This window comes from Falco cherrug, chromosome 5 (assembly GCF_023634085.1).
Source record: "Falco cherrug isolate bFalChe1 chromosome 5, bFalChe1.pri, whole genome shotgun sequence".
Lineage (NCBI taxonomy): Eukaryota > Metazoa > Chordata > Aves > Falconiformes > Falconidae > Falco > Falco cherrug.
This window is the reverse complement of record NC_073701.1, coordinates 11,785,634-11,808,977: the sequence shown is the minus strand read 5'-3', so window position 1 is coordinate 11,808,977 and position 23,344 is coordinate 11,785,634. Positions and strand designations below refer to the sequence as shown.

The window sequence follows — 23,344 nt, the reverse complement described above, 5'->3', positions numbered from 1 at the left end:
GCGGTTCCGCCCCGCCCCGGGCGCGCCAGTCAGCTCCGCGCCGCGCCGCGCCGTGCCGCGCCGCGCCTCCCCGCTCCCCTCCTCCTCGAGGGCGGGGAGCTGCTGCGATTCGACTTCCCGCCTGGCTTGGCCCGAGCCGGCTGCCGTCCTGCCGGGGGGCGGGTCGTGGGGGGAGACTGCGCGCGGCAGGGCTGGAAGATGGCGCCCGTTAGCGGGGCGGCGCGGCTCGGGGCGGGTTATTGGGCCGCGCTGGGCCGGCGCTGCGGAAGGGCTCCGCTCGCACCTGCCTTCGGGGCGGCGCCTTATTCCTCCGTGCCTGCGGTGAGCAGCGGGGAAGGCCAGCAGAGGGAAGGTGAGAGCGGCCCGGCCGACTGTGGCGGCGGCAGGGGTGCAGCCGTCCGGGGGCGGGGGGCTCGGGCTGGCGGGGCGCTGAGGGCGGGCGGGGAGCTGAGGCCCGTGGCCCTACATCCTTCCCGGCTGCAGACGGCCTTGAAAAAGTCGGATTTCTTTGCAAGTATTTGCTGAAGAGCTTTTGGTTTGTTTGCATTTTTAAATTTTGTGGTAAAGGTTACAGATTTTTTTCTTTACTTTTGCGGTGGTAAAGGCAGCACAAATACTGTGAGTAGTCTGAAGAAAGAAGTGAACAAACGGGTGTTTGCTAGACAGAATATTTAGGATTACAGCGATACGGTGGACCTGCAGTGCATCGCCTGGTTTTAGGTATTACGAGTCAGAGTTTCATCGTTTGAGGCAGGTTAAGCATTTGCCGTCGTGTCTGGCCTCAAGCAGAGCTGTTCAGGGTGTTCTGAGTGCAAATGGAAACGGTTGGGCAGGGTTGTACCGATGTTTTTCTGAAGGCAGGGTTGGCGTTTGTCATCTGCAGGCTCAGGAGCAGGCTGGGTTGCTGAAAAGGCCTTTAAGTGATGTCTGATGTTGGAGCCCCTGGCACTGCAGGAGTAAAAGGTTTCCTGACCTGGAATTGTAGATGTTTGTAACAAATTTAATAGGATTGGTATGACTGAAGTGTGTCTGAAAGCACCACAAAAATGGCAAATTAAGGGATAAAAGAATGCTGTGTATTAGTTGTTGCAGAGCCCCATATGCATTGTTCACTTTGAATTTTTATGTAGCAAGAAGAGGAAGAACAGAGTTTGGATAAAGAAAACAGAAGAACTGCAAAATACATAATTTTTCCAAGGCTTATGTGGGGTAGGGTTGTAAGACAAATTAATGAGGCAGAAAGAACCCAACTTCACTCTTAAATCCCATTCAGTGTTTTTTTGCTAATTATATTCTGTATTGTATTATGGCAACAATTAAAAGCAAGCAAAAAAGCACCCAAGCTCAAACTAGATGCTTGAAAATAAATGTTACTGTATTCACTTTCATTTATCTGACTTTTATAAAGGCCGTGTTGTTTTGATGTTGTTTATTGGAGACAGAGCGTGGCTTGAAAGTATTTAGAGTTTGAGGAGGGAGACAGGGTGGCTTGAAAGTATTTAAACTTTGAGGAGGAGGAGGAGGAAACCAAACCAAGAAAATGAAGATCTCACTTTAGATTGAAAATCAAGCGGTAATTGCTATCTTCATGCATCCCCACGAGTCTCTCATCACAGCTCCAACTGAAGTTAGGTGGCTAAAAATTTGAGCCAAATGGTGTCTCAGGCCTGCTGGAAGGGAGTAAACTCTTTCACTGTGGTGCATCTTGTCTGGGACTGCTCAATAAGCCAGATGAACATGGTAAAATGGCAGAAAACAAACCCATTGGTTTGTTCCCCAGCTCAAGAAGAAAAACAGTTTGATGTGCTTAACTCTTTAGACAGATGTTAGATGAGCTTGAGTGGCACGGAAGAGGGTGTGAAGATGAGCTGTCAGAAGGAAGGGATGGAACCATGGGATTCTCCTTTTGGTAATAGTGAATTGTTAGATTTAGCTGTCTTGTGCTGCTGGTAGAAAGTGATTTGTGACAACAGCCATGTGGGAAGGAGGAAAGGAAGCACAGTTATGAAAGCAAAAGTGTACTTTCTCCCATCTCGTTTTTTCTTTTCTCCTGCATCAAGCTGGAATAAATGATGCTAGCAAAATGCATTTAGGCATGTAACCACTAAATTATTGTTAACATGTTTCTAGGATAGACCCAGACGGAATGGCTTCCAAGCTTTTTTTAATCTTAAATTCCAAAAAATAAGCAAGCAATCTGCAGTATGAGTATCTGATCTTCCCCTTCTTCCATGTAAAGACTGGGAAGTATTAGTGTATATTGTGTTTATAAAAGAAAAAAAAAAACAAAATTTTGCTGCTTCCCCCCACAACCCATATAATAGTTTTTACTGATTTTTTTTTTTTTTTTTCTTTCAGCTTCCACAAGGAGAAGAGGCAGGACACAACAGTTTGTAAGATCAGTAAGTACTGAAATTATTTGTGGTTAACTTAGGTGTTTGAAAAAGTTTTCTAAGTTATATGGCTTAACATTTTGTACAGGAACCCCTTCTGCAGTCAAAACCTGGTGAAACATTTCACTGTAACTATTCTAGAAACCAGACCTAACTTTTTTCAGTCTCCCAGATGTTTTCAGTCTGTGTTCTCAAAAAGGCAAAAGCATTAACGATAACAAGCTAACAGTTAGCTTGTATTGACACTGTGTATTGCAGGTCTTAAAAGTAATGTAAAGTTCATTTAAAAAACAGATAGACATTTTAATGTTGTTTTCAGTATGAGTTTACAGGATCTGTAGTGATTTCTTTCTGGCATAATAAAAAGCTGTGATATTGTGCGTAAGTGAAATTGTTCATGCACAGTGGAATTTAAAGTGATACCTGAACATTTAATCACCGAGTATTTTCTTATTTATCCCACACATAAATTTCAAAAGCAGTACATCAGATGTTACGATTTTTAAAGGCAAATAGTAAAAGTGGACCTGGCATGTATTACATTTTTGTTTAACTTCCACTGTTAACTGGTGATATAATGATATACCAAAGCAGTGAGACCAACTGACTGCGTATATTTGTTTTTTACCATTATAAAGTAAAAACTAAGGTTTTTTGGGAAAAAAACAGTGATTTGATTATTTTTTTGAAAGAGCATTTGACTGAAATCTTGGTCAGTTATTATGGAGGATATAAGCTATTTCTGCAATGTAGCAATGCATCATTCCTGTACTGGGATTTTTACAGCAAGTAATTTTGGAGTTATTAATATTTTTTTTTATTATTAACTTGTTCAGACTTTCAGAATTCCAGAATTTTAAAACTCATTTAGGCACTTTAGGAAACAGAATTTGCAATTAAATACTAGTTTGATTCTTCCCTCTGCCCCCCCCTCCCCCCGCTGATCTATCATAATGCAGGAAATGGTGAGTTCTTTCTAAGCATTTCTGAAATAAAATGCAGTTGAAGATTGGGAAAGGCCTGTAACCTGAGTTTGAGAGGCTATCTTTTAAAAATTCCATTACAAAAGAGCACTAACTTTCAATGTAAAGGTGTCTGGAAATTTCTAGCTGTGAGAATTTATTCCTGAAATAACTGTTGTGTGTTTTGCTCCTGCTTTGTCTCACCAAACAGTGTATCTTCCATCAAACTTTTTATACTTTTCAATTTATTAGGGTATACCTCCCAGAACTGAGAGGATGGCTGTTGATCAGGACTGGAGCAGTGTTTATCCGACAGCAGCAGTGTTTAAACCTGCCTCTGTGCCTCTCCCAGTTCGAATGGGTTACCCAGTGAAGGGAGGAGTACCTCCACCAAAGGAAGGCAACTTAGAACTTATGAAGGTAAGACACGTGCCATTGGTGTGTGGTAACTTTAAAAGTCATTATTCACTAAGGCTGCACTGCTTTGATTGGAATATTTGTATTGGATACAGTTTTCTATTATTAAATAGGGTAATACTCCATGAAATGGTAACAAATACAAATATAAGTAACAAATGAACCAAAGCAGGAGATGTTTTTAGAATTGTCATGACTATGACTTTTGTAATGGGGCTAACTTAAGTCTTTTGCTAAATCAGACTTGAGAAGAGTCTTCTTATCTTAATATTTTATTAAGCGTATTGTACTACCTTAACAAATGTTAAAAATGTAGTCAGTTTTCAGTAATTCCCTTTTATTTATGAACAGACAGAAAGCTATTATTTTGGTAACTCTTAATGTGTCTGTTTCAGATTCCCAATTTTTTGCATCTTACTCCTCCTGCAATTAAGAAACACTGTGCAGCTCTTAAAGGTGAGGGGGGGGTTATTCTCTTTTGTCGGGTTTTTTCTTTTTTCTGTTTTTAAATAAAACATCTCTCTTGAAGTTTTAAGACAATGCACAATGTACCTGTGTGATGAAGTAGAAGGTGAGGCACAGGCCACCTGTGAAGCTGGTTATTTGTCAGGCTTTGGCTAGTATTGTATGCTTTCTTACTGCTGCATAGTGTCGTATGGGTGGTAGGCTGATATGTCTTGGGGGATTTTCAGCACACCAGTAAGACTTTTACCTTTCAATTAGGCTCTGCTTATACTGGAGAATTTATAGTTTAGCATCTTAAGGAAGATGAGTGATGAATGTGACTCAGTTCTCAGAAGATTATCTGTGATTAAACCAGGGTTCAATCAGTAAAATGCTATTAATAAATGAAACCTGTGAGAGCAAGGTCTGCTGGGGAGACACAGCAAGCAAATAAGGAGAACCTAATGAGGTTAGCCATCAAAGAGTGGAGGTAGAAGGAGTCAGGGAGGAGATGGAATTATAGAATCTTTTAGGTTGGAAAAGACTCTTAAGATCATCAAGTCCAGCAGTTAACCTAACACTAAGTTCACCACTAAATCATGTCCCTAAGCGCCGCATTTACACATCTTTTGAATACCTACCTCCAGGGATGGTGACTCAACCACTTCTCTGGGCAGCCTGTTGCAGTGCTTGACAACCCTTTTGGTGAAGAAACTTTTCCTAATATTCTATCTAAACCTCCCCTGGTGCAACTTGAGGCTGTTTCCTTTCCTCCTAATCACTTGCTACTTGGGAACAGAGATCAACACCCACTTTGTTACAGTCTGGGGTAGTTGTAGAGGGTATTAAGGTCTCCCCTCAACCTGCGTGATAAGAGGCCTGTGTTGAGTTGCCTGTATACAAATGCATGCAACATGGGAAACAGGAGGAATTTCAAAGTCTGAGGAGTCGCAGACATGCAGATTGAAAGCTTATATGATTGAGGTACAGGCAAGGATGTTGTGGAGGAGCTGACCTGTAGCCAGAAGAAGAGCTCAGATACAGAGCTTTGCAATGAGGTGTGTAGCAAGCTGGTTAAGAACTTGAGAGCTGGGATCAGAGGAAAAGCCAAAAAGGATCTTTTTGTGGGCATCTGCCACAGACTGCATATTTGAGAAGAGGAAGTGGATGAACAGCTCAAAAAAGCCTCACAACTGCAAGCTTTGGTTTTCATGGGGACTGCAGTTATCTCAACATCTATTGGAAGCATAGCAGGATGTGATGGAAGCAATTTAGGAGATTTCTGGAGTGTGGTGCAGATAATTTCTTGATGGAAATGTTGTACAGACTGTCTGTAGGAAGGTGCTATGTTGCACCTGTTACTCGCAAGTGTGGAAGGACTGGTTGGAGATGTCAAGTTTGCCAGCAGCCTTGGTTATGAAAAGATTGTGGCGTTTAAGATCTTCAGAGAAATGAGGAAGGCAATTTCTCAATGCAGATGATTGAGTTGACTAGAGGACTTTCTCTGTTGGATTTGTTGTTCAGAAACAAGGAAGAGTTGGTCAAGTATGTGAAGGTTAGCAGCATCCTTGGTAACGGTGATGAAACTGGTGTTTAATATCTTGAGAGAAGTGAGCGAGACAGACAGTGGAACTGCAGTCTGGACTTTAGGAGAGTGGTTTTGGTTTTTTCAGGAATCTGCTTGGCAGATCTCATGGGGGAGTCTCCTAAGGAGTGAAGTGGCCTGTGAGAGCTGGTGGATGTTTAAATTCAACCTCCTCAAAAGAACAAGAATGATCCATTGCAGTGTGCAGAAAGTTGAACAGGTGTGGCAGAAGGACAGCATGGGTGTGCAGGGAACTCCTGAGTGACCAGAGATGCAAAAAGAAAGTACACAGTAGGTCGAAGCAGGTTAAGACTATGCAGGAGGAACAGGAAATTTTTGCCTGACCATCTTCAAGAAGGGCAAAAAAGAAGATGCAGGGAACTGCAGGTCAGTCAGCCTCACAGCATTCTCTGGAAGATTCTGAAGCAAACCTTCCTGGAAGGCATTTCCAAGCATGTGAACACATGCTTTATAACAGCCTGGATAATGGTAGAGAGCACAACCTCAGCAAGTCTTCAGATTATATTGAACTGGGGGGGAACAAGTGATACACTGGAGAGCAGAACTGCCATTCAGAGGGCAGGGGAAAAAATCTGCTGCAAGGACCCTCATGAAGTTAAAAAAAGGCAACTGCAAAGTCGTGCATCTGGGATGGAATAACCCATGCAGTAGTACAAGCATGCGTGTGGCAGGGGGGCAAACGGCTAGGAAGAAGCTTTGAAGAAAAGGCCACGTGGAGCCTGGTGGGCATTTGAAAGTTGAACATAAGTCAGCAGTGTGCCCTTGTGGCAAGGAAGGCTACCTGCACACTGGGTTGCATTAACGAGTTTAGCAACCACATTCAGGAAGTTAATTATTTTCTCTCTATTGTGTATTGCATCCATTTCTGGGGTCCCCAGTACAAGAAAGATGTGGACCTGTCACATGAGAACTACACAGATAGGAGAGGTGTTCCAGCCCTCTGGTTGTGAAGAAAGGCTGGGAAAATTGAGGTTGTTTAGCTTGGAGAAGAGAAGGCTTCCGGGACATCTTACTGTTGCCTTTCAGTATATAAAGAGGGCTTATTGGAAGGACGAGGAGAGACTTTTTTACCAAGGCCTGTAGTGACAGGTCAAGGGGCAATGGTTTCAAACTGAAAGAGGGTAGATACTTAGATTGAACACAAGGAATAAGTTTTTTGCGATGAGGGTGGTGAGACACTGGAAGAGCTTGCCCCAGAGAAGCTGTGGATGCCCCATCATGAAAGTATTCAAGGTCAGGTTGGATGGGGCTTTGAGCAGTTTGATCTAGTGAAAGATGTCCCTGTCCCTGACGTGGTGTTTGGAGTAGCTGATCTTTGAAGGTCCCTTCCAACCCAAACCATTCAGTGATTCTACTTGGAAGTTGTGAGATGGCATCTGGAGTACTGTATCCTGTTTTTGGGGAACCCAGTACAAAGAAACACATTGAAATATGTAGCAAGTCTAGTAGAGATCCTGCTGTTACCTAAATGAGGATGGTTTCTATAAATTGTACTTTAAAAAATATATATTGCAATAAATTTGAAAAAAAAAAAACCCAACAAAACAACAGATACTACTTTGAATGTTTTCTCTTTATTATACAGATTTCTGCACTGAATGGCCGAGTGCTTTGGACAGTGATGAGAAATGTGAACAGCATTTTCCTATTGAAATTGAAACGGTAGATTATGTTTCTTCAGGGACATCTATTCGTAATCCCAAAGCAAGAGTGGTGATTTTAAGAGTAAGTAGTATTTTTGTAAACAACCTTTGTTTCAAAAACCCAAATACTTGGCTTTCTCGACAAAACGTGTGCAAGTATGACATGTTGCAAGGAAATGAGAGGGGAATGGTATACTGAATGTCTGAATAAAAAGCAGTGGATTTCCTTAAATATATTACAGCATGTTAGAACGGAGGTTGTAATGTTACTAGCTTAATAGCTATCCTTTTAATACTTGATAAAAGGTGGATGTAACTATCTTTAAATATTTGCAGGGTGTAGAGATTGGATTTATACCAGTAATTAAAGGTGTTTTCTCTTGTACTTGAAGGTAAAACTTTCTAACCTGAATTTGGATGACCATGCCAAGAAGAAGCTCATTAAACTTGTAGGAGAGCGGTACTGTAAGGATACAGATACACTCACAATTACAACAGACAGGTACAGTTACAAGATGGCTGGGTGCCTTCCAGTGATATTACTGGAAGTTATTGCCTTGGTGACTTACTATATTGTTAAGGCTAAAATATGACTTAAGAATACCAGTACTCCTGTTATTAACTGTTAAAATTGTAATGGACAAAACATATAAGGTCAAAAACCTAATACCTGTTAAATATTGTTGATTATTGAAGCTCTGTATTTAGAAGTCTCAAATGTTATTTTAAAGTAGTTCTCATGTTTCCCAACAGAACCCATGGGTTCTGTTAGTTTTAAGAGTGTTCTGAAGAGTTTCAGGGAAGAAAAATGGCATTGGTAACCAGACATTTCTCAGTGTTTTGATTTTCTAGATATAAACAAATCACTGTATTTATTTATAGTTATGTTCAGAAGACTGCATTGGAGAAACCTGTTTTCTGTGTTGGATTCTGAAATGTTTTAAGAGAATACTTACGTATTCCTCGATTCATGATAAATTTTAATTCACAGCTGCTTTCAGCAGTAGGAAAAACATTATTGCCAGTCTTTTCTGTTCACATGTTTTCATTAGAATTATTTTTCCCCTCTTAAATTTCCTGTTCTTTCATATGATGTACTGGTTTATTTTACATAAAATAAATACAGAATTAATAAAATTGTGCATATCTTTTTCGATTAGACTGGGAAATCTGTAGTTTACTGGGACCACTTGTGCTATCAATAGTTTAATTTCCCTAGCAGGACTTTCTGGCTGAAGCATTAGGATAGCTGAAAGGAGCTTACCCTCTAGAGCATCTGTGAATGGTCTTATGCTGTGTTGCAGAAGAAACTCTTAAATGTGCCTCTTGGTATTTAACTTTATTTTTAGTAAATTCTAAGGCCCAAGCTCTGAGGAGTATCCATTTCTTGGAGTATCCATTTCTTTAATATGGGATTTTTCCAGGCTGGTATTTTGATTAGTTTTAAAATGAGACTCTTTGACTATGCAAGAAATAAAAGTCAAAAGCTTGAGTCCTTTTTAAAGTTTATTTGTAGAACAGCCATAGTTCATAGGCATTCAGATGAGTGATTTTTTTAGTGTCTCAGATGTAGTCTTGCACGATTCAGTTTGTTCCACATCAGGAAGCAGGGTGAAGGAGCCTGCAGGAAGAGGTGAGTGGGAGAAAGAGACAGGAAGGTGTGGTTGATCAGCATGAGGAAGAGATTAATGCCATTAAATTCTCAGCAGAAGGTTTTCATGACTAGTTTTAAGAAAAAGAACTGGTTTTGCAGGACTGTGTCTTATCCCAACAAATCTTACTGGTGATCCTGTTCTGACTTACAGCTACATTGACTTAAACTTTTCTTCTGAAATCATTGGCTAGCTCTCCCGTTCTGAACTGCTATTTCATGGCTATTTTCACCAGTCATCCTCCTCCCTTCAAGTCTTGGGGGAGAAAATAAATTAGGTTTTAAGCAAGTTCAGACTTAATGTTTTGGCTTAGAGGGCAAAGAAGTTTTTAATGTTTCCTGAAGATCTGTAAATTCTTGCATTTTGTACATTTTCCTGCTGATTTGCAGATGCTCATTCGTCTGTGTTCTTAATACTCATGCCTTCATGATGATGTATTTTATTATGTGTAATTCAGAAATGCATGTGAATCAAACACACATTTTCCTAAGATTCGTTACATTACAAATCAGAAAATGCTGATGGCGAGTTTAACATTTTGTTCAAAAGTATATTACAGTGGCTTGATTTCAAAAAGACTAGCTTTGTTTATGAATTTTCAGGTGTCCACTAAGAAGACAGAACTATGATTATGGCATACACCTCCTCACAGTTTTGTACCATGAATCTTGGGTAAGCAATTGTGAATAACCTGTTATCCTTAACATGTGTGTGGTTTCTAATGAGCTCTCTCATAATTTATAGAAAGTTCCATGACTGTGTGCAGCTTGAAGTAAATTATCTCAGATTCTTTTCCTCATCCACCTCACTTTTCTTGATGATTTCATCTAAGTTGCTTATGTTTGAATCTCAATTTCCTAGTCAAATTAGAGTGCATTTCTTTAACTTCACAAGTGCTGTTCTGTTGTTTGAATATAGAGTTTTCCTCTTTTCAGAAGTTCTCTAGTTTTTGACCTTAGTAATGAGATTTTTTCCCAATACTTTTTCTCACAACAAGCCCAAAACTGACCCTCAGCCTAGCAGAAAACACGTTCATTCTCAGAATTCCTGAATGTGGCAGTGCTAGGTTAATGGTTTGACTGGTTGATCTTAAAGATCTTTTCCTACTTAGACGATTTTATGATTCTACCTTAAGTTTGGCAGCATGCTGGGCTTCCTATGCACAATATTCAAATATGAATTGAGTGCATCCAGAGGAATGGTGTATTCTGTGATTAACATCAGTTACTTAGGCATCCTTAACAATAACCACATTTAAAGAAAAAAACTGTTCCAAAAAAGCAGGGGTGTGTGTTACTGTCTTTTAAGTTGTGAAAACTAAGATACAGTACAGTATTTTGCCTGATTCCACACTCTTATATGTTACTTAGAATCTGTATTTTCTTGTACTCTTCCTGGGCTCCAGTAAACCATGGCTGTAATTTGGAAATATTCTGCTGCTTAAATGCTTTCACAAATTTTGCCTCAAAATGGATGGTGTGAGGTCTTAGGCTGCTTTTCTGAGCTCCCTTTTGCTCAGGAAAGGAACATCCTCCCCATCTTCTGTTAGTTTTAGGGCTTCATTGCGTCAGAGTTAGTGTCCTGAAAAATATGTAAAGTTACTGTAACTCTTCAGATAAATGTTTCTGCCAAAGCAAGTGTAATGTAAACTTTTCTGTAATGATTCAGGATGTGGCATATTTGAAAATTTTCCCAGTAGGTCGTTTTGTGAATGGTTATACATGTGAAATATCCCAGATGAATGTATTAGAGATACTACTCCAATTTATTGATAATTTACTACAATTGTTTAGTCCTGTAAATATAGTAAGGTATCTTTAGACCACAAATCTTTCTTTTACAGTGAATTCTTCAGACTTCTCTTCTGTATTTTTGTGGTTAATTGTGTTGGTTATAAGTATTGCCTTCAACAATTTTACAAGTGTTTTTACAGAAAACAAGTTAGCAATCTGAAATGAAGTTATTGTTGAAACCCCATACTTATGTTTTGGATATCTTAACTTTGTTTAAATGTAATATGTTTTTAGTTATATTGTTTGAGACAGACAGTGAAAGCCTTCATCATCGGTGTATTTCCATAAATGTAGTCATTTAAAGAAATAGTAGCTGATTAGCTACCAAAATTCATAGTTACTGTTTTCAGTTGTTCTCTAGTATTTAAATTAAATCTCTATATTTAGCATTTTAATGAATTTCAGTATTCTTGATTTTGATCATTGCATTGATGACATAAACATAAGGAGGGCGAGATGTATTTCCCTTTCATTGGAAGTTGCCTTGGAGGAGGTGTTTTGTGATTGTAGAGTGCATCAAATTAAATTCAGATATGTCTTAAAAGATACATTTACTTTAGATTTCAAGTGCTTTGTACACATGGATATTTTTCTCCCCAACAGCATTACATTGCATTACAGATCTTAAATTAATGACCGATCAGCTTCCAGTATTAAGCAATGACAAGAGCACTAGACACTGCTTGCTTTATTAATTCCAAGTGAATGCTGCATCTGTCCTGTGCTCTAGCATTACTTAGTGATGGAAGACAGGGCTATACGATATTGCTGTGTGAGTGTTCAGTGTGTATTGAATATGCACAAGTCTCTTTCCCTTTTATTACCTTTCAACTTCCATGTTAATATTTGATGAGTTCATCAGTCAGTTGTAATTGTCTTTGATTTCCATGAAGAATTAATGGTCTCCTGAGACATGTTTTTTCATTTTGTGGTATGTTTTGTTTTGTGATTGGTTTGTTTTTTCCCATGGTCAGTGGTAATGTCTTTTAATAACTTGCTGAAAGATAGTTTGGATGTATTTTGTAAACGATAAGCAAACAATGTATGGTTTATTTTCATTTGTATGAACTTTAATATTGGAGGGGGATGGGCAGGAACAGGCCTTCCATGTAGAGAGTAACATCAATCCTGTTTACAGAACTAATTGAATGGTTGGGTGACTTTTCCAATGGAGTAGTGCCACACTGTGTTCTAATGTATGTGCATGATGGAATTCAATAAATGAGGGCAGTGTTCCACTTTTGCTAAGTGAAGGGAAAGCTGGCTACATGTAAATTTTGCCCTCAGTCCTGAAAACTCTGCCTTCTGTCTCTCTAAATATGGCATAACTCTAATTTATGTTAATCACTGCATTACTGAATTTTGTGAACCCACAAGCATGTGAATATATAAAGGGGAAGATTGTATGCAGATATACATCAGGAAATGTAATTTCAAGTGTAATTATATTTTAATTGTCAGTGATGTGTAATTAGTTTGTAACTGTAAGAAAGTAGAGCATCCAAGTAGTTTATGAAACCTTTTTAAAAAAATGACAGTTCTTTGTGGTTTTGTAGTGAACTATGAGCTGTGAAGCTCCATTGTGTAGACATGCATTTTCAGCAGAACATTACTCTTGAATGAGCATGAAGAGGGTAATTCTGGCTCCTCTGGCTCTTTGTAGGCATGCTTAGAAGACAAAATTTATCGCTGTTTCAACAGCAGTCTCTGTATTACAGATTTTCTTGTATGCTTTTCTAGTCTTGGCATCCATAAAACCCCAGGGCATCCACAATTTAGTAATTCTACTGCTATTGCAATTACAGGGCTCAGGTGGAATTAATTTACAAGAATTCTTTTTGTAATGGAGTTACAATTGAAATACACAACAAGTGTGTGCAGAGAAAATATAAAGGAAAGGGGGGGGGAATTACCTACAGTTGGTACAGGTATAGCTCTGCCTCAAGGCTCTGAATATGTGGTTAACAATGGATTTTTCTTGGATTGCAACGTGGGGAAGAGAGTTTGTTTGCATTTAGATAAATGAATAAAAGGTTGTCCAGATCAAACTTGGCAAACTCATTTCTGAAAGGTACCATGGTGAAAGTGAGGGAAGCATGTTGCTAGGTTAATGCACTGGCTAGCATTTTTATCTACTCTGACCTGCTAGCAGTGAATGGATCATGCAAGAAGACAGACTAGCCAAATTGTGAAAGGCTTTGAAGATATGTTGGAGGATTGAACCTGGTGTAGAGAAGCTTTCAGAGAAGTTCAGGTGTTTTTTATGATCATGTGTGTAAGAGCTCCCTTTTGTTGAATGCATGGGGAAATGAAGAAAAAGGGAAGGAACTGAAGGAACAAATTTATGTAATTTTTTTGTGTGTGTAGTGGGGGAAGCAGTAAATGAATAAATGTTTTGGTTTGGGTTTGTGAGTGTTAGAGGAGGAAGCAGAGTTTCCACACTGTGGGAGGGAGGGACAGGGGAAAAGAGTTGTCAAGCTGTTGATAGACAGTCAGAATAAAGAGCTGAAGTGAAGAAAATGACAGAGGTGGCAGGAGCGTGAAAAGTTAAATTAATGACTTGGGAAAGGAGAAAGTAGCTGAAGCTATTTGATTACTTACAGAAGTGGGATACTACGGGATAGGCTTTTGGGCTACATAACCCCTACAAATTGGTAGTTAAAATAGTATTACATTTGAAACGATACTGTCTTTCCTGTCTTCTCATGTTCACATAGAAATGTCGTTGGTGGACTTGACCATGCAAAATTCTGCAAAAGCTGAGGGCACTCAGAACCTTTCAGTATTGTGTTAGAATTTACCAAAATACAGTACAGTGTTACCAGATGGTATTTGATCTGTATTTAAAGAAAAAAAACCCCCACCTTTATTCTGAAGAAAGAAATGTGATTATTTTCTTTTGTCCTCTGGAATGCATTCCTGTAGCAGATAATGTTACCCTTGCTTTTGGAAAAGAGAATCTATAGTTCTTGTTGTTTTCTGGCAGAAAAAAACCAAACCTTGCTTGTTTGTTTTGATAGAGGAGGAAAAACGTTAATTCATCCTGTGGTTCTTGATCCATCCTCTGTTATCACAGGCTCAAATGAGGTATACTACTGTAAAGCAGAACAGTTATGGGAAGCTGTTCAGAATACTGGCAGCATACTGGTGGACTGATAATAGTTGCTTGGTAAGACAGTATGCTGTTTCTTGAGATAGATTTGAACAGTGGGGAGCAGTGTTAATTAGGGGTCTACGTATTGTGGTCTTGGTTCAACCTATTTGAACTACAGGTTGGGTAATGAGGCAGCCTAAATCTAATGGAGAATTTGATTTAGTTAGTCTTTGTTATTTAACAGAGATGCATAAGAAGCAAGAAGTGTACTTTAAAAACCCAGACTGATGCATTTGGCACTTTAATTTTGATAAAAGCAGACAGATATCAGGTCTCTTCGTTCAGTTATCTTTAAAACATTCAGTTTTTAAAACTTGAGAATACTCGTTTATTCTCTTATTTTAAAATACTCGGAGATCTTTTACTTCCTGTTTAATAGTTTTAAGGTTGTCAATCAAATATTTGTGTTTTATTAGCTTTTAGAATGGATTCAGCAGATACCTGACTTGCACCATCTAGTAAGAATTGAACTGAACTTCCTTGAACTTCAGTGCTGTAACATCTCTCTAAACCTGAATGCATTTTTGTGGTACTAAGTGTTTTTTAAAGAGTAAGAGTTTGCTGCCCTCAAGTGGTTAAAACTATCATAAACCCATTTATTCACACGGCTCAGATTAATAGTTTATCACTGAAAAGTAAAGTTCTGTTATGAGTTGAAAGCAGGAAGGAGAAACAAGTGGAAGAGAAAGTTAACTTTCCAATTAGGAAAAACATTCAAAGTCATCCTAAAGGGGAGGAATCCGAAAAAGAATGAGGAAATAACTTACAGTTGTTTTAAACCAGTCAAGACTACAAAAGGTGCAACAGTTTTAATTGCTCCAATTCCACTTGATTTTCAATGTACACAAATGCAAGATGATGGAGACTGGAGGATGTCATTCTGTATGACACAGTTGAGATCTTGAAAGATGAGTGAAAAGGTGTCCTTTGCATTTTCTGTTCTCCAGTGTATTTCTTAAAGTAAAAGGTCTAATCTGACATACTAAGAATAACAGTAGAGTTAATGCTTTACACAATTTTGAACTTTCTCTTGCTTTTTCTAGTAGTGTAGTTCAGGAGTCTGATAAAAAAAGATTCAAGACTTAAAAATAACAGTAGGGAAGAAGGAATATAGAGGTAGGGGTAAGTGGTAATTGGCTACTAAATATGTGCAGTAATAGCCAAAAGGTCTTCTAGGTGCCTCTCCTTACATTGTGCTTGCACTTTAGATGTTAATAGTACTTGAAAGGACAGGGCAGTAGAAGCAGAGAGGTGAGAGAAGTAAAAAACTGAAGAATGGACAGACAGTGACAGAGGCTTAACTAAAACTTATCTATGAACCCCAAAGCTGTGGTCTGAATGCATTTGAGGAAAGTATCCCACATTGCTTTTGCATTCCTTTTTAAGTAGAACATTAAACAGCAAGGCACTGGTGGGGTGGGGAGTCTGTGTGCCTGCAGCTGAAGGAATATTTTTACATCACCATTGGTGGTAATCCTGAAGTCAGTTGTATAGCTTTTCTCTGGACTTCAGTTAGCACTTAAATTGTATTGTGGTTTTTTTCATCTACAATCGTTTTAAGCCGTTACAAGTAAGCATACTTTTCATCACTTCAGGTCGTGCCAGTAGAACTTAGTTACAGAATTTTGCAGTTGTCATAGTAAGAGTTTACCTTGTAATTCAACCTAAAATATATGAAAGGATATGTATTCTGAAACTAAACAGGTCTCTGGATACTTCCATTTTGAAAGTATACTTTATGTTTTGGACACTCAGGATGTTAAGGCACATGGGTCGTAGGCTTAAAATGGGAGGTGGAGGGAGATGCTTAAGTCTTGCTGAAGCTGTCTCCCTGGGCAGAAGAAAATTCAGGATTCATTTTGCTGAAAAAGGAGGGCCGTAGTGTAGTGGCTAGAGCATGTAATTGGGAGAGATATTTAAAGCTCTGGGCACCACTTAGTATAACTGAAGACTGCTTAGTGTAAATCTCCTGACTTTGAGATCTTAGAATAATGAAGTGTGATATGACTGTGCCCTCCATACAATAGTGTTCTTTCTCAGTATGTCATTATATATGGTTTAAGTAATGCAAACTGAGGCAGAAGTAAGGGTGGTCTCTGAATGTTGTAATATATACTTTGTTTTGAAGTATGTATTGCGTTTCATTGTGCACTCACCAGTGCTCAAAATCTTAACAGCTTGAAAGAGTTTTCATCATTAATATGAGTCAGAAAAGATAAGTCTAAGTGGCATAGTAGATGTTAAATTTAATAACTTTCTCTGAAGGTCTGAATGCAAACATTTAAAATCAAAGGGAAGAATTTTGCTGACAGGAAATGTGTATTGTAGTGAACGAAGGTTAAATATCTTTGTACCTCTTGCTTGGAACCACAAAGGTTGAATATTCAAGCAAAAGATTTAATTAAAAATTGTCTTTATACTATTTCAGACTGTGGCATGCTTTTTGTAATACCTTGTTTTTAAGCCCTTTGTTTCTAGTTGCTGGAGTAACAAGGCTCCTTTTTGATGCATAAATACATATTTTTACATCTGTTTAATTTTACATCGAAATATTGGAGTGAAATGAAATCTTGTGGGGCATAGATATTAACAAAATTAACAGAAAATCATGAAATATTTGGACCCTTAATATCACTTATCTTTCCTGATAAGATCAGAATCTTACCTGATTGGCATTCAGAAAACAAACTGCATTAGGTACATACCTTACAAATGACCTTTGCAGAAGCCTGGATTTTCCAGAAAATACGTGCAGCTGCTTCAGCCCAGAGAAATTAGGTAGTGTCCTCATTTTTGAAAGAGGCAATCTAGATGATGGTGACTGCTAAGGACTCTTAGTTGCAGGGCCGGAGATTAAGCTTGTGAGTATCTTTTGCATCCAATATTATTTTTTGAGGCAAAGGTCTCTTCTTCCTTCTCTGCTAGTTCTCCTTTTCTGTTTTACATTTGTACCTTACTGGAAAAGTTTAATCTTCCCGGTCTTTCTCCTCATTTTCTGTTATGCTCTAGTGTCTTATCTGCCCTGTGCCATTGCTGTGTCCTAGAATAACTTTTTGCTTATTCAGAAGAATGTATTTTAACCTATTCTGCATCACCAAGCAATTAAAAATCTTGTATCCAATCTCATCAGATACAAATATGTTTTGCCTCTGTACAAATTTATGTTGATACTTCTTTTTAAGTTGCTAACTAAATAGTAAAGTTCAAAAGTGTAATACATTTAGAGAGGTAAGTATGTTGTTGTTTTGGCAGCTCCTTTTTGGATTGAAGATACCAAATAATTTGGAAAATGTTAGCATAGCTGTCATTTATTACATGAAAATCTGTAATTATTGTACCACACAGAGTATCTTTAATTTCAGTGCAGTACTAATAAATGGGGATATTTATTCCAGGCTATACAGAGTTTGACTTGCAACTTAAAAAACTCGCCTTCTCCTTCAAAAACCTCCCACTAAAATACTTGGTCTTTGCTAAAGAGCATTAATTTTTTAACTGTTCAAACCACCGACAAGAAAGTTGACTAACGTGAGTGATGTTTTTAATTGCCTTGAAGATTTCTGTGTGCCACTTACAAATCTTAGTTAAAATGTTTTCCCCAAAAGAAACACCAGAGAACTGACAAATCTAATCCTTTTCCATATTGCTGTGACAGCAAAATTATGAAAGTTAAACTGGCAGAAAAATGAAGAAAAATGGTGAAAAGCTTGTTCAGGTGACCAGAAATGCTTTCTGTTCTTCTATACTTAAAGGTGCAATATAAGTTGAAGCTTTTTGTTAATGACATTTATGTCAAAAGCAATTTCACTGGCCAGAGTACTATTTTACTATTTATACTGGGTTAGCATTTTAATTAAGCGCTCTAAAGGCTTGTAAACGTTCCAAAATACTGGCTTAAACTGTAGCATAAAAGATTTGCTTAGAAAAAAAATCGTATTCATTTTTAACACCAAAAAAAATATATTTCTTTATATTTGCTTTAGGAAGTGTAAAAAATAAAAATCACTCCTCTGTGGCTCTTTAGGAATAGGTTTAGATCCTTTGACTGTATGAACAGTTGTTTTCTGGTGTTGGGTTTTTGGTTGGCTTTTTTTTTCTTTTTGCGGTTCTTACTGGAAGCTTTGGTAAGAGAAATAGTTGGAATTATCAGCAGAGTACATCTTCAGCCAGGCTGGTTAATACTCAGATTGTGTCTTATGTATGATAGAATGAAGTAATTGTTTTTAGTGAATTCATTGAAGAAATATATTTTGAATATTTTGATTTTTTTACATCATTCACTAAGTGGGGATTATAGAAAAATGTTACACACTGCCACAATTTTATTCAAGTTTTCACAATTTTATTGTTATTTGTAGGACTCTTACTGCAGTGTTTACTTTAAGTTTGCAGGGGACAAAAATAATCAACTAAAAAAAATCTTTGATTAAGACCTCATTTTTGAAGTTTCCCTCATTGTGTCATAGTTTTCTTCTCACTTTAAACTAAGACTACAACACTTGTAACGTTTTCGCTATTCAGACTTCGTGGCTGCTTGTGAACCTAGGGTACTTTTTCAAATGAATATATAATTACAGATTCACTTTCGCAGTAAAAACTGGTTGGAAAGGTATTTACTTTTCACTCAATACAGTCAGTTTGCAAAAATCTGGTTTCTGTTCAGTTTCCTGTTTGTGATGTATGTCTGGACCTGTGTACAGTAGGATAACTTTTCATTCTGAGGCACGGCCACCAACATTGCAGCGATAGATACTGGCTTCTTGTAGCAGTGCTGAGTAATGGATTTTGCAGTCTCCTCCTTCTGTCAAATCCCTTCCTGCCTCTCTACCCCCAGAAGTAAAATTTCATTTTAAAATCCATTTTGACACACCATTCTGCTGGGAAGGATTCCAAGAAAGAAATACCTAACAGTTTCTTTGGCCTCCTTAAAATCTTGCTCTGTATAGCTCAAAAGAAATAGGGAAATCTTAATCTGTTTATCAGTATACATCTCCAAAATCCTGTAAGTTAATGTGTGCAGAGAAGAATTTTCCTGAAGAGATAAATGTAATAACTGTCATTAGTTCTTCTTGTCTCTGCTATAACTTAAATGAGCTTAAAAGCCTCACAGTGATCTTTTGTTTGAACTTTAAATGTTGCTTTGATCCAGGGAATGACCAAGGGCAAAACCTATATTCCCTTACACTTGAGAAACCCTATCCCTGTGAGAGAAGCTTTTTCTTTAGAGTTCTTTTGGTGTTTAGGAAAAAAATGTTTTGGACAGCCATTATACAGATAAGCAAAAGTTATGTAAAATAGGATGACGTACATTAATTTTAAACTATGTAAATGTCCACAGTGAATTGTCATATTTTTCAAACATACTTTACCTGCTTGTCCTCTACTGTTTTAGCAATAAAGGTTATGGTCTGTCATCCTTGTCCCACCCCACCTGCCCCTGAAACTGAATGAGGTTCTTTTACTTCTGTGTTGTGTTGTGTCCAGGTTTTAATGTCAGTCATATGAGCCCTTTAGCAGTGTTAATCACTGTTTCTGACTAAACATTTGGACTCAGAGATTTAAAAGGCAAGAGATTCCATTTACCGGGTGTAGGATGCAGCATTTGTTAAAGTACTTTTACATTCAGATAGATGGACCCAAGCACACAGGGATTGGGGTGGGGGGAATCTTGGGTTTTAATTAAAGGTTATTAAATATTGTGGTTTGACTGCAGCAACCTTTTAGACTAGTGGGCAGAATGTTTTAAAATAAATGAAAAAACAATACCCATGCTCCCTCCGCCCCAAACAAAACAAAACAGGCAAAACAAAAACACCAACAGAAAACCCAACCCTCTCATGATTGCCAGTTTTTTTTGGATTCTGCATAGCATAGCTAAAATTTACTGAAGAGCTCTTTCTGGCAAGGGATTAAAAAAAAAAAATCAAAACCCCCCATATGTTATAAATGCTTTACTATAAAGTTTCTTTGAACTTACTCCCAGACAAATACAAGTTTTATTTAGACATTTCTACAACAGTTGTAAATAAATCAATAAAAAAAAACAAACACCAAAAATAGACCAAAAATGCTTCAAATTGTTATTCTTACACAGTTGAAATAATACAAGGACACTGTATTGTTTTCATCAGTAAAGTACTAAATAATTATAAATCTATTGTAGTTTGTATATTTATTTGCATGTTTGTTTGTGTGTAAAACCACAACTATATCTACAAAGCATATGTATTTACCAGACTACAATAAAAATTACATCTATAAAAATACAAGGTTATAACATTTGAAATATCCCTTAAACAGTCTGTGAAGCTAGAGGAAGGCCTGCTGAATCAGGGAAATGTTCAAAGAGAAAATTTATAAACAACTGCACAAGCCAAGTATTTACAGGCACTGGGATGATGTCTTCTGTCTGTGTTCAACTTCTGATCCTATCTAATCCTGCAACGCTAATTAGGTAAAAATTAGCACCTTATGGATAGAGATTCTTTTGAGGAGCAATTTGTTTTGCAGGAAGAGGGAATGGATTAATTGATGGTGCTTTTCCTTATGAGTCACACAACATTTCCCAAATGGTGAAGGATTGTTGTCTCTCATAGGTTACTTGGTATAAGCTGTCTCACTTTGTGTCTTTCAGCCAATGTAAACATACCAAAATCATATGCTAGGGGCATAATAGCTAGGTCACTACTTCCAAAGCTTGAGCATTTAGGGTTATTTAAAATGACTACTTTTACAAGGCTTTTTGTTATTCATTGTCTATAAGCTTTTTTCCCATTCTGATTTGCTAGTTATATCTGCCAGATACCTAAAGAACTTGGTAAGTGGGAGGGAGGAAACTCACTCTGCACAGAAAATGTATGGCGTACAGGCACCTCTTGAACTCTGAGGCTTGAGTTACATGCCTTGTACTTTAGAGGAGGGGAAATATCTTCCACGATGATTGTAATTGTTAAAGTTAATTGGTATGGGAGACAAGTTTCTTCATATTACTGTAGTTTTGTTTCAGTCTTGAGCAGTTTTCCAGACTATGTATGTTTTCTTTCAGAAAACTGAGATATGGGAGAGCGAGAAGACTGAGGAAGATATGGAAGAATATATATGGGAAAACAGCTGTTCTCAGAAAAATGCCTTGGATACACTACTTCGAATAAAAGCCTCGGAGAATGACGGTAACGTAACTGAGGAAGAGCTGCTTGCATCTGAAGTGGTTAAGAATTACAGAAACTCTGTAACTGCACTTAAAAATGAAGAAACAGAAGATAACATGTCTCAGTATAAGGAATCTGTGAAGAAACTATTGAATATACAAGCATTACCATGAGAGCAGGCTCTGCAGGTACACCCAATTATTATGGAAATATTAAACTACTGTGTTAATATTTCTGTATGATACGGATGTATAATTATTCAGAACCTTAACCTAAAGTATGAAACTTGATGATGACTTAATTTCAATAGCAATCAGATTTTTGTTTACCTCTGGATTTTCTTGTAAACATAATTTCCCTGTCCATTAATACTGTTCTTTGAATAAAGTATGTTTTGAGTCATACGAGTGACTTGAACATTCTATTCTGTGCTTTCTTAGCTTGGGAGATCCTGGTTCAGTCCTCTGCTTAATCACATTCTGACTTCTCACACAACTTCTTTCAGCATATAATTTAGAGCAACAGTGTCAAAACCAATGAAATTACTTAAGCTCCCAGTTGTGTTAATTAAGGGCCTGAATGGCAAGCGCTCTAAAGTTTCTTAATGCTTTTCAGATGTCACTTGGATTTTTCTCTATATGAACTCTGTGTGTAAAATGAAGTAAATGTTGCTTAAGTAGTTTAACTTTTAGATAAGTGTTGAAGCACACTGAACAGTATGAGACTCTCCCAGTTGTCATCATGAGGCCTAACAAATACCCTAAGTAAAAATACCTGTCTCTAAAATGGTGGAATAAAATAAGGTAGAAAGTGGGATGGTAGTGGGAAGGTGAACTAGCAGTTATTGACAGGGTACTAAAGTACATGGGAAAGGAGGAACAATGAGAGTTGCTGAAAGTGAGAGCTGGTGAGCAGTGAGACACATACATAGCTTAAATAAGAATGGACTGAGTCTTGGTACCATGAGGCCTGCTGAGTGTTCTCTTGAATGTACTCCGGCTTTTCAAGTTAGAAAAAAAAGTATTTGTAGCATCCAGTTTACTGCTGTGAAGCTCAGAGAAAGGAGTTAAATGGATGTTTACCTTATATTTTGTAATTTGTATTTGAAAGGAATTGATTTAAAACACTGGAATTGCACACAACTTTTATTGCCCTCTCATGGTTTAAGAAAAACCCCCAACCTTTAAATATTATCTTGAAAGGACATAAATAGCTATTCTTGCTTTTATTATACCTTCCTGGCTTTTCTAACACTTCAGCTTAGAGAGAGTCGCCTTCATCTTCTAGAAGGGGCAGAGGGAGTTATTCATCAGATGTAAGGATTCTGCACACCTATAAAAAAAAATAGGTGACATGTGGCCCTGCCAGCAAATCGTTGAGAGGAAACAGCATAAGAATAAGGACGTTGAAAACTGAAGGGAATTGATTTCTGCAGAGTGTTCTGTGTGGCTCGACTTACTCACTGCTCTAGGGTTTCTCATTGTTTGTTTTGTGTTTATGTACAGCCAAAGACTGTGTATTTGCATTTCCAAAACACTGTCAATTTTGGAAGGATTCTTCTTAGAGATTGTTTTCCTATGTCAGGAGAGTGAGTTTGATGCAGCTTTGTTCTCCTTATGAGAATTTGTGAGAGCCATAGCCAAGACTGAAAATGCTTTCCCTGTAATTCCAATTTTGCACTTACCAAGTTGGTTATTTTGCGGTCCTTCCTTTTAGATTTGTGTAAGTGTGAAGTTTTAGTAGAAGTTTAATATGGGGAAAGTTTTAGTTGTTATCAGGTTGTTCCTTTATTCAGGGATAACGAAGGTAAATTTAAAATTCTCATTTGAAATACTATATCTGTGTAATTCCTGATCTTTTTTAAAGAGCCATGAAACCAAAATTACTGAGGAAGTAACTACAATTTAACTCAGAGAATGGCATGGGTGGTGGAGTTGTGCCTGGCTTTATTCCAAAGGTGGTTTGGTTCTACTACGTACACAAGAGAAATTTGTTTCCTTGATTGGCTTTGTCAGTGCTTGCATAGGGACTGATGTTACTAGTAAGCACATGTAACTAACTGACTTAGGTTTTGCTGTGACATGTCTTGCACAAGACTGTTATGAGTAACGTCCTTAAATGTTTTCAGAAAC

General features: G+C 37.8%; 1 protein-coding gene across 1 annotated transcript; it reads left to right on the top strand.

Annotated features, from left to right (window-relative positions):
• Positions 1-166: 166 nt before the first annotated feature.
• MRPS35 (mitochondrial ribosomal protein S35) lies at positions 167-21,616 on the top strand. Its single transcript, XM_055711746.1, has 8 exons — positions 167-352; positions 2,359-2,402; positions 3,608-3,775; positions 4,168-4,228; positions 7,408-7,547; positions 7,858-7,967; positions 9,720-9,789; positions 21,110-21,616. Exons 1-8 carry the CDS (start codon positions 199-201, stop codon positions 21,383-21,385), a joined length of 1,023 nt encoding a protein of 340 aa, XP_055567721.1. The 5' UTR covers positions 167-198; the 3' UTR covers positions 21,386-21,616.
• The last annotated feature ends 1,728 nt before the right edge of the window (positions 21,617-23,344 follow it).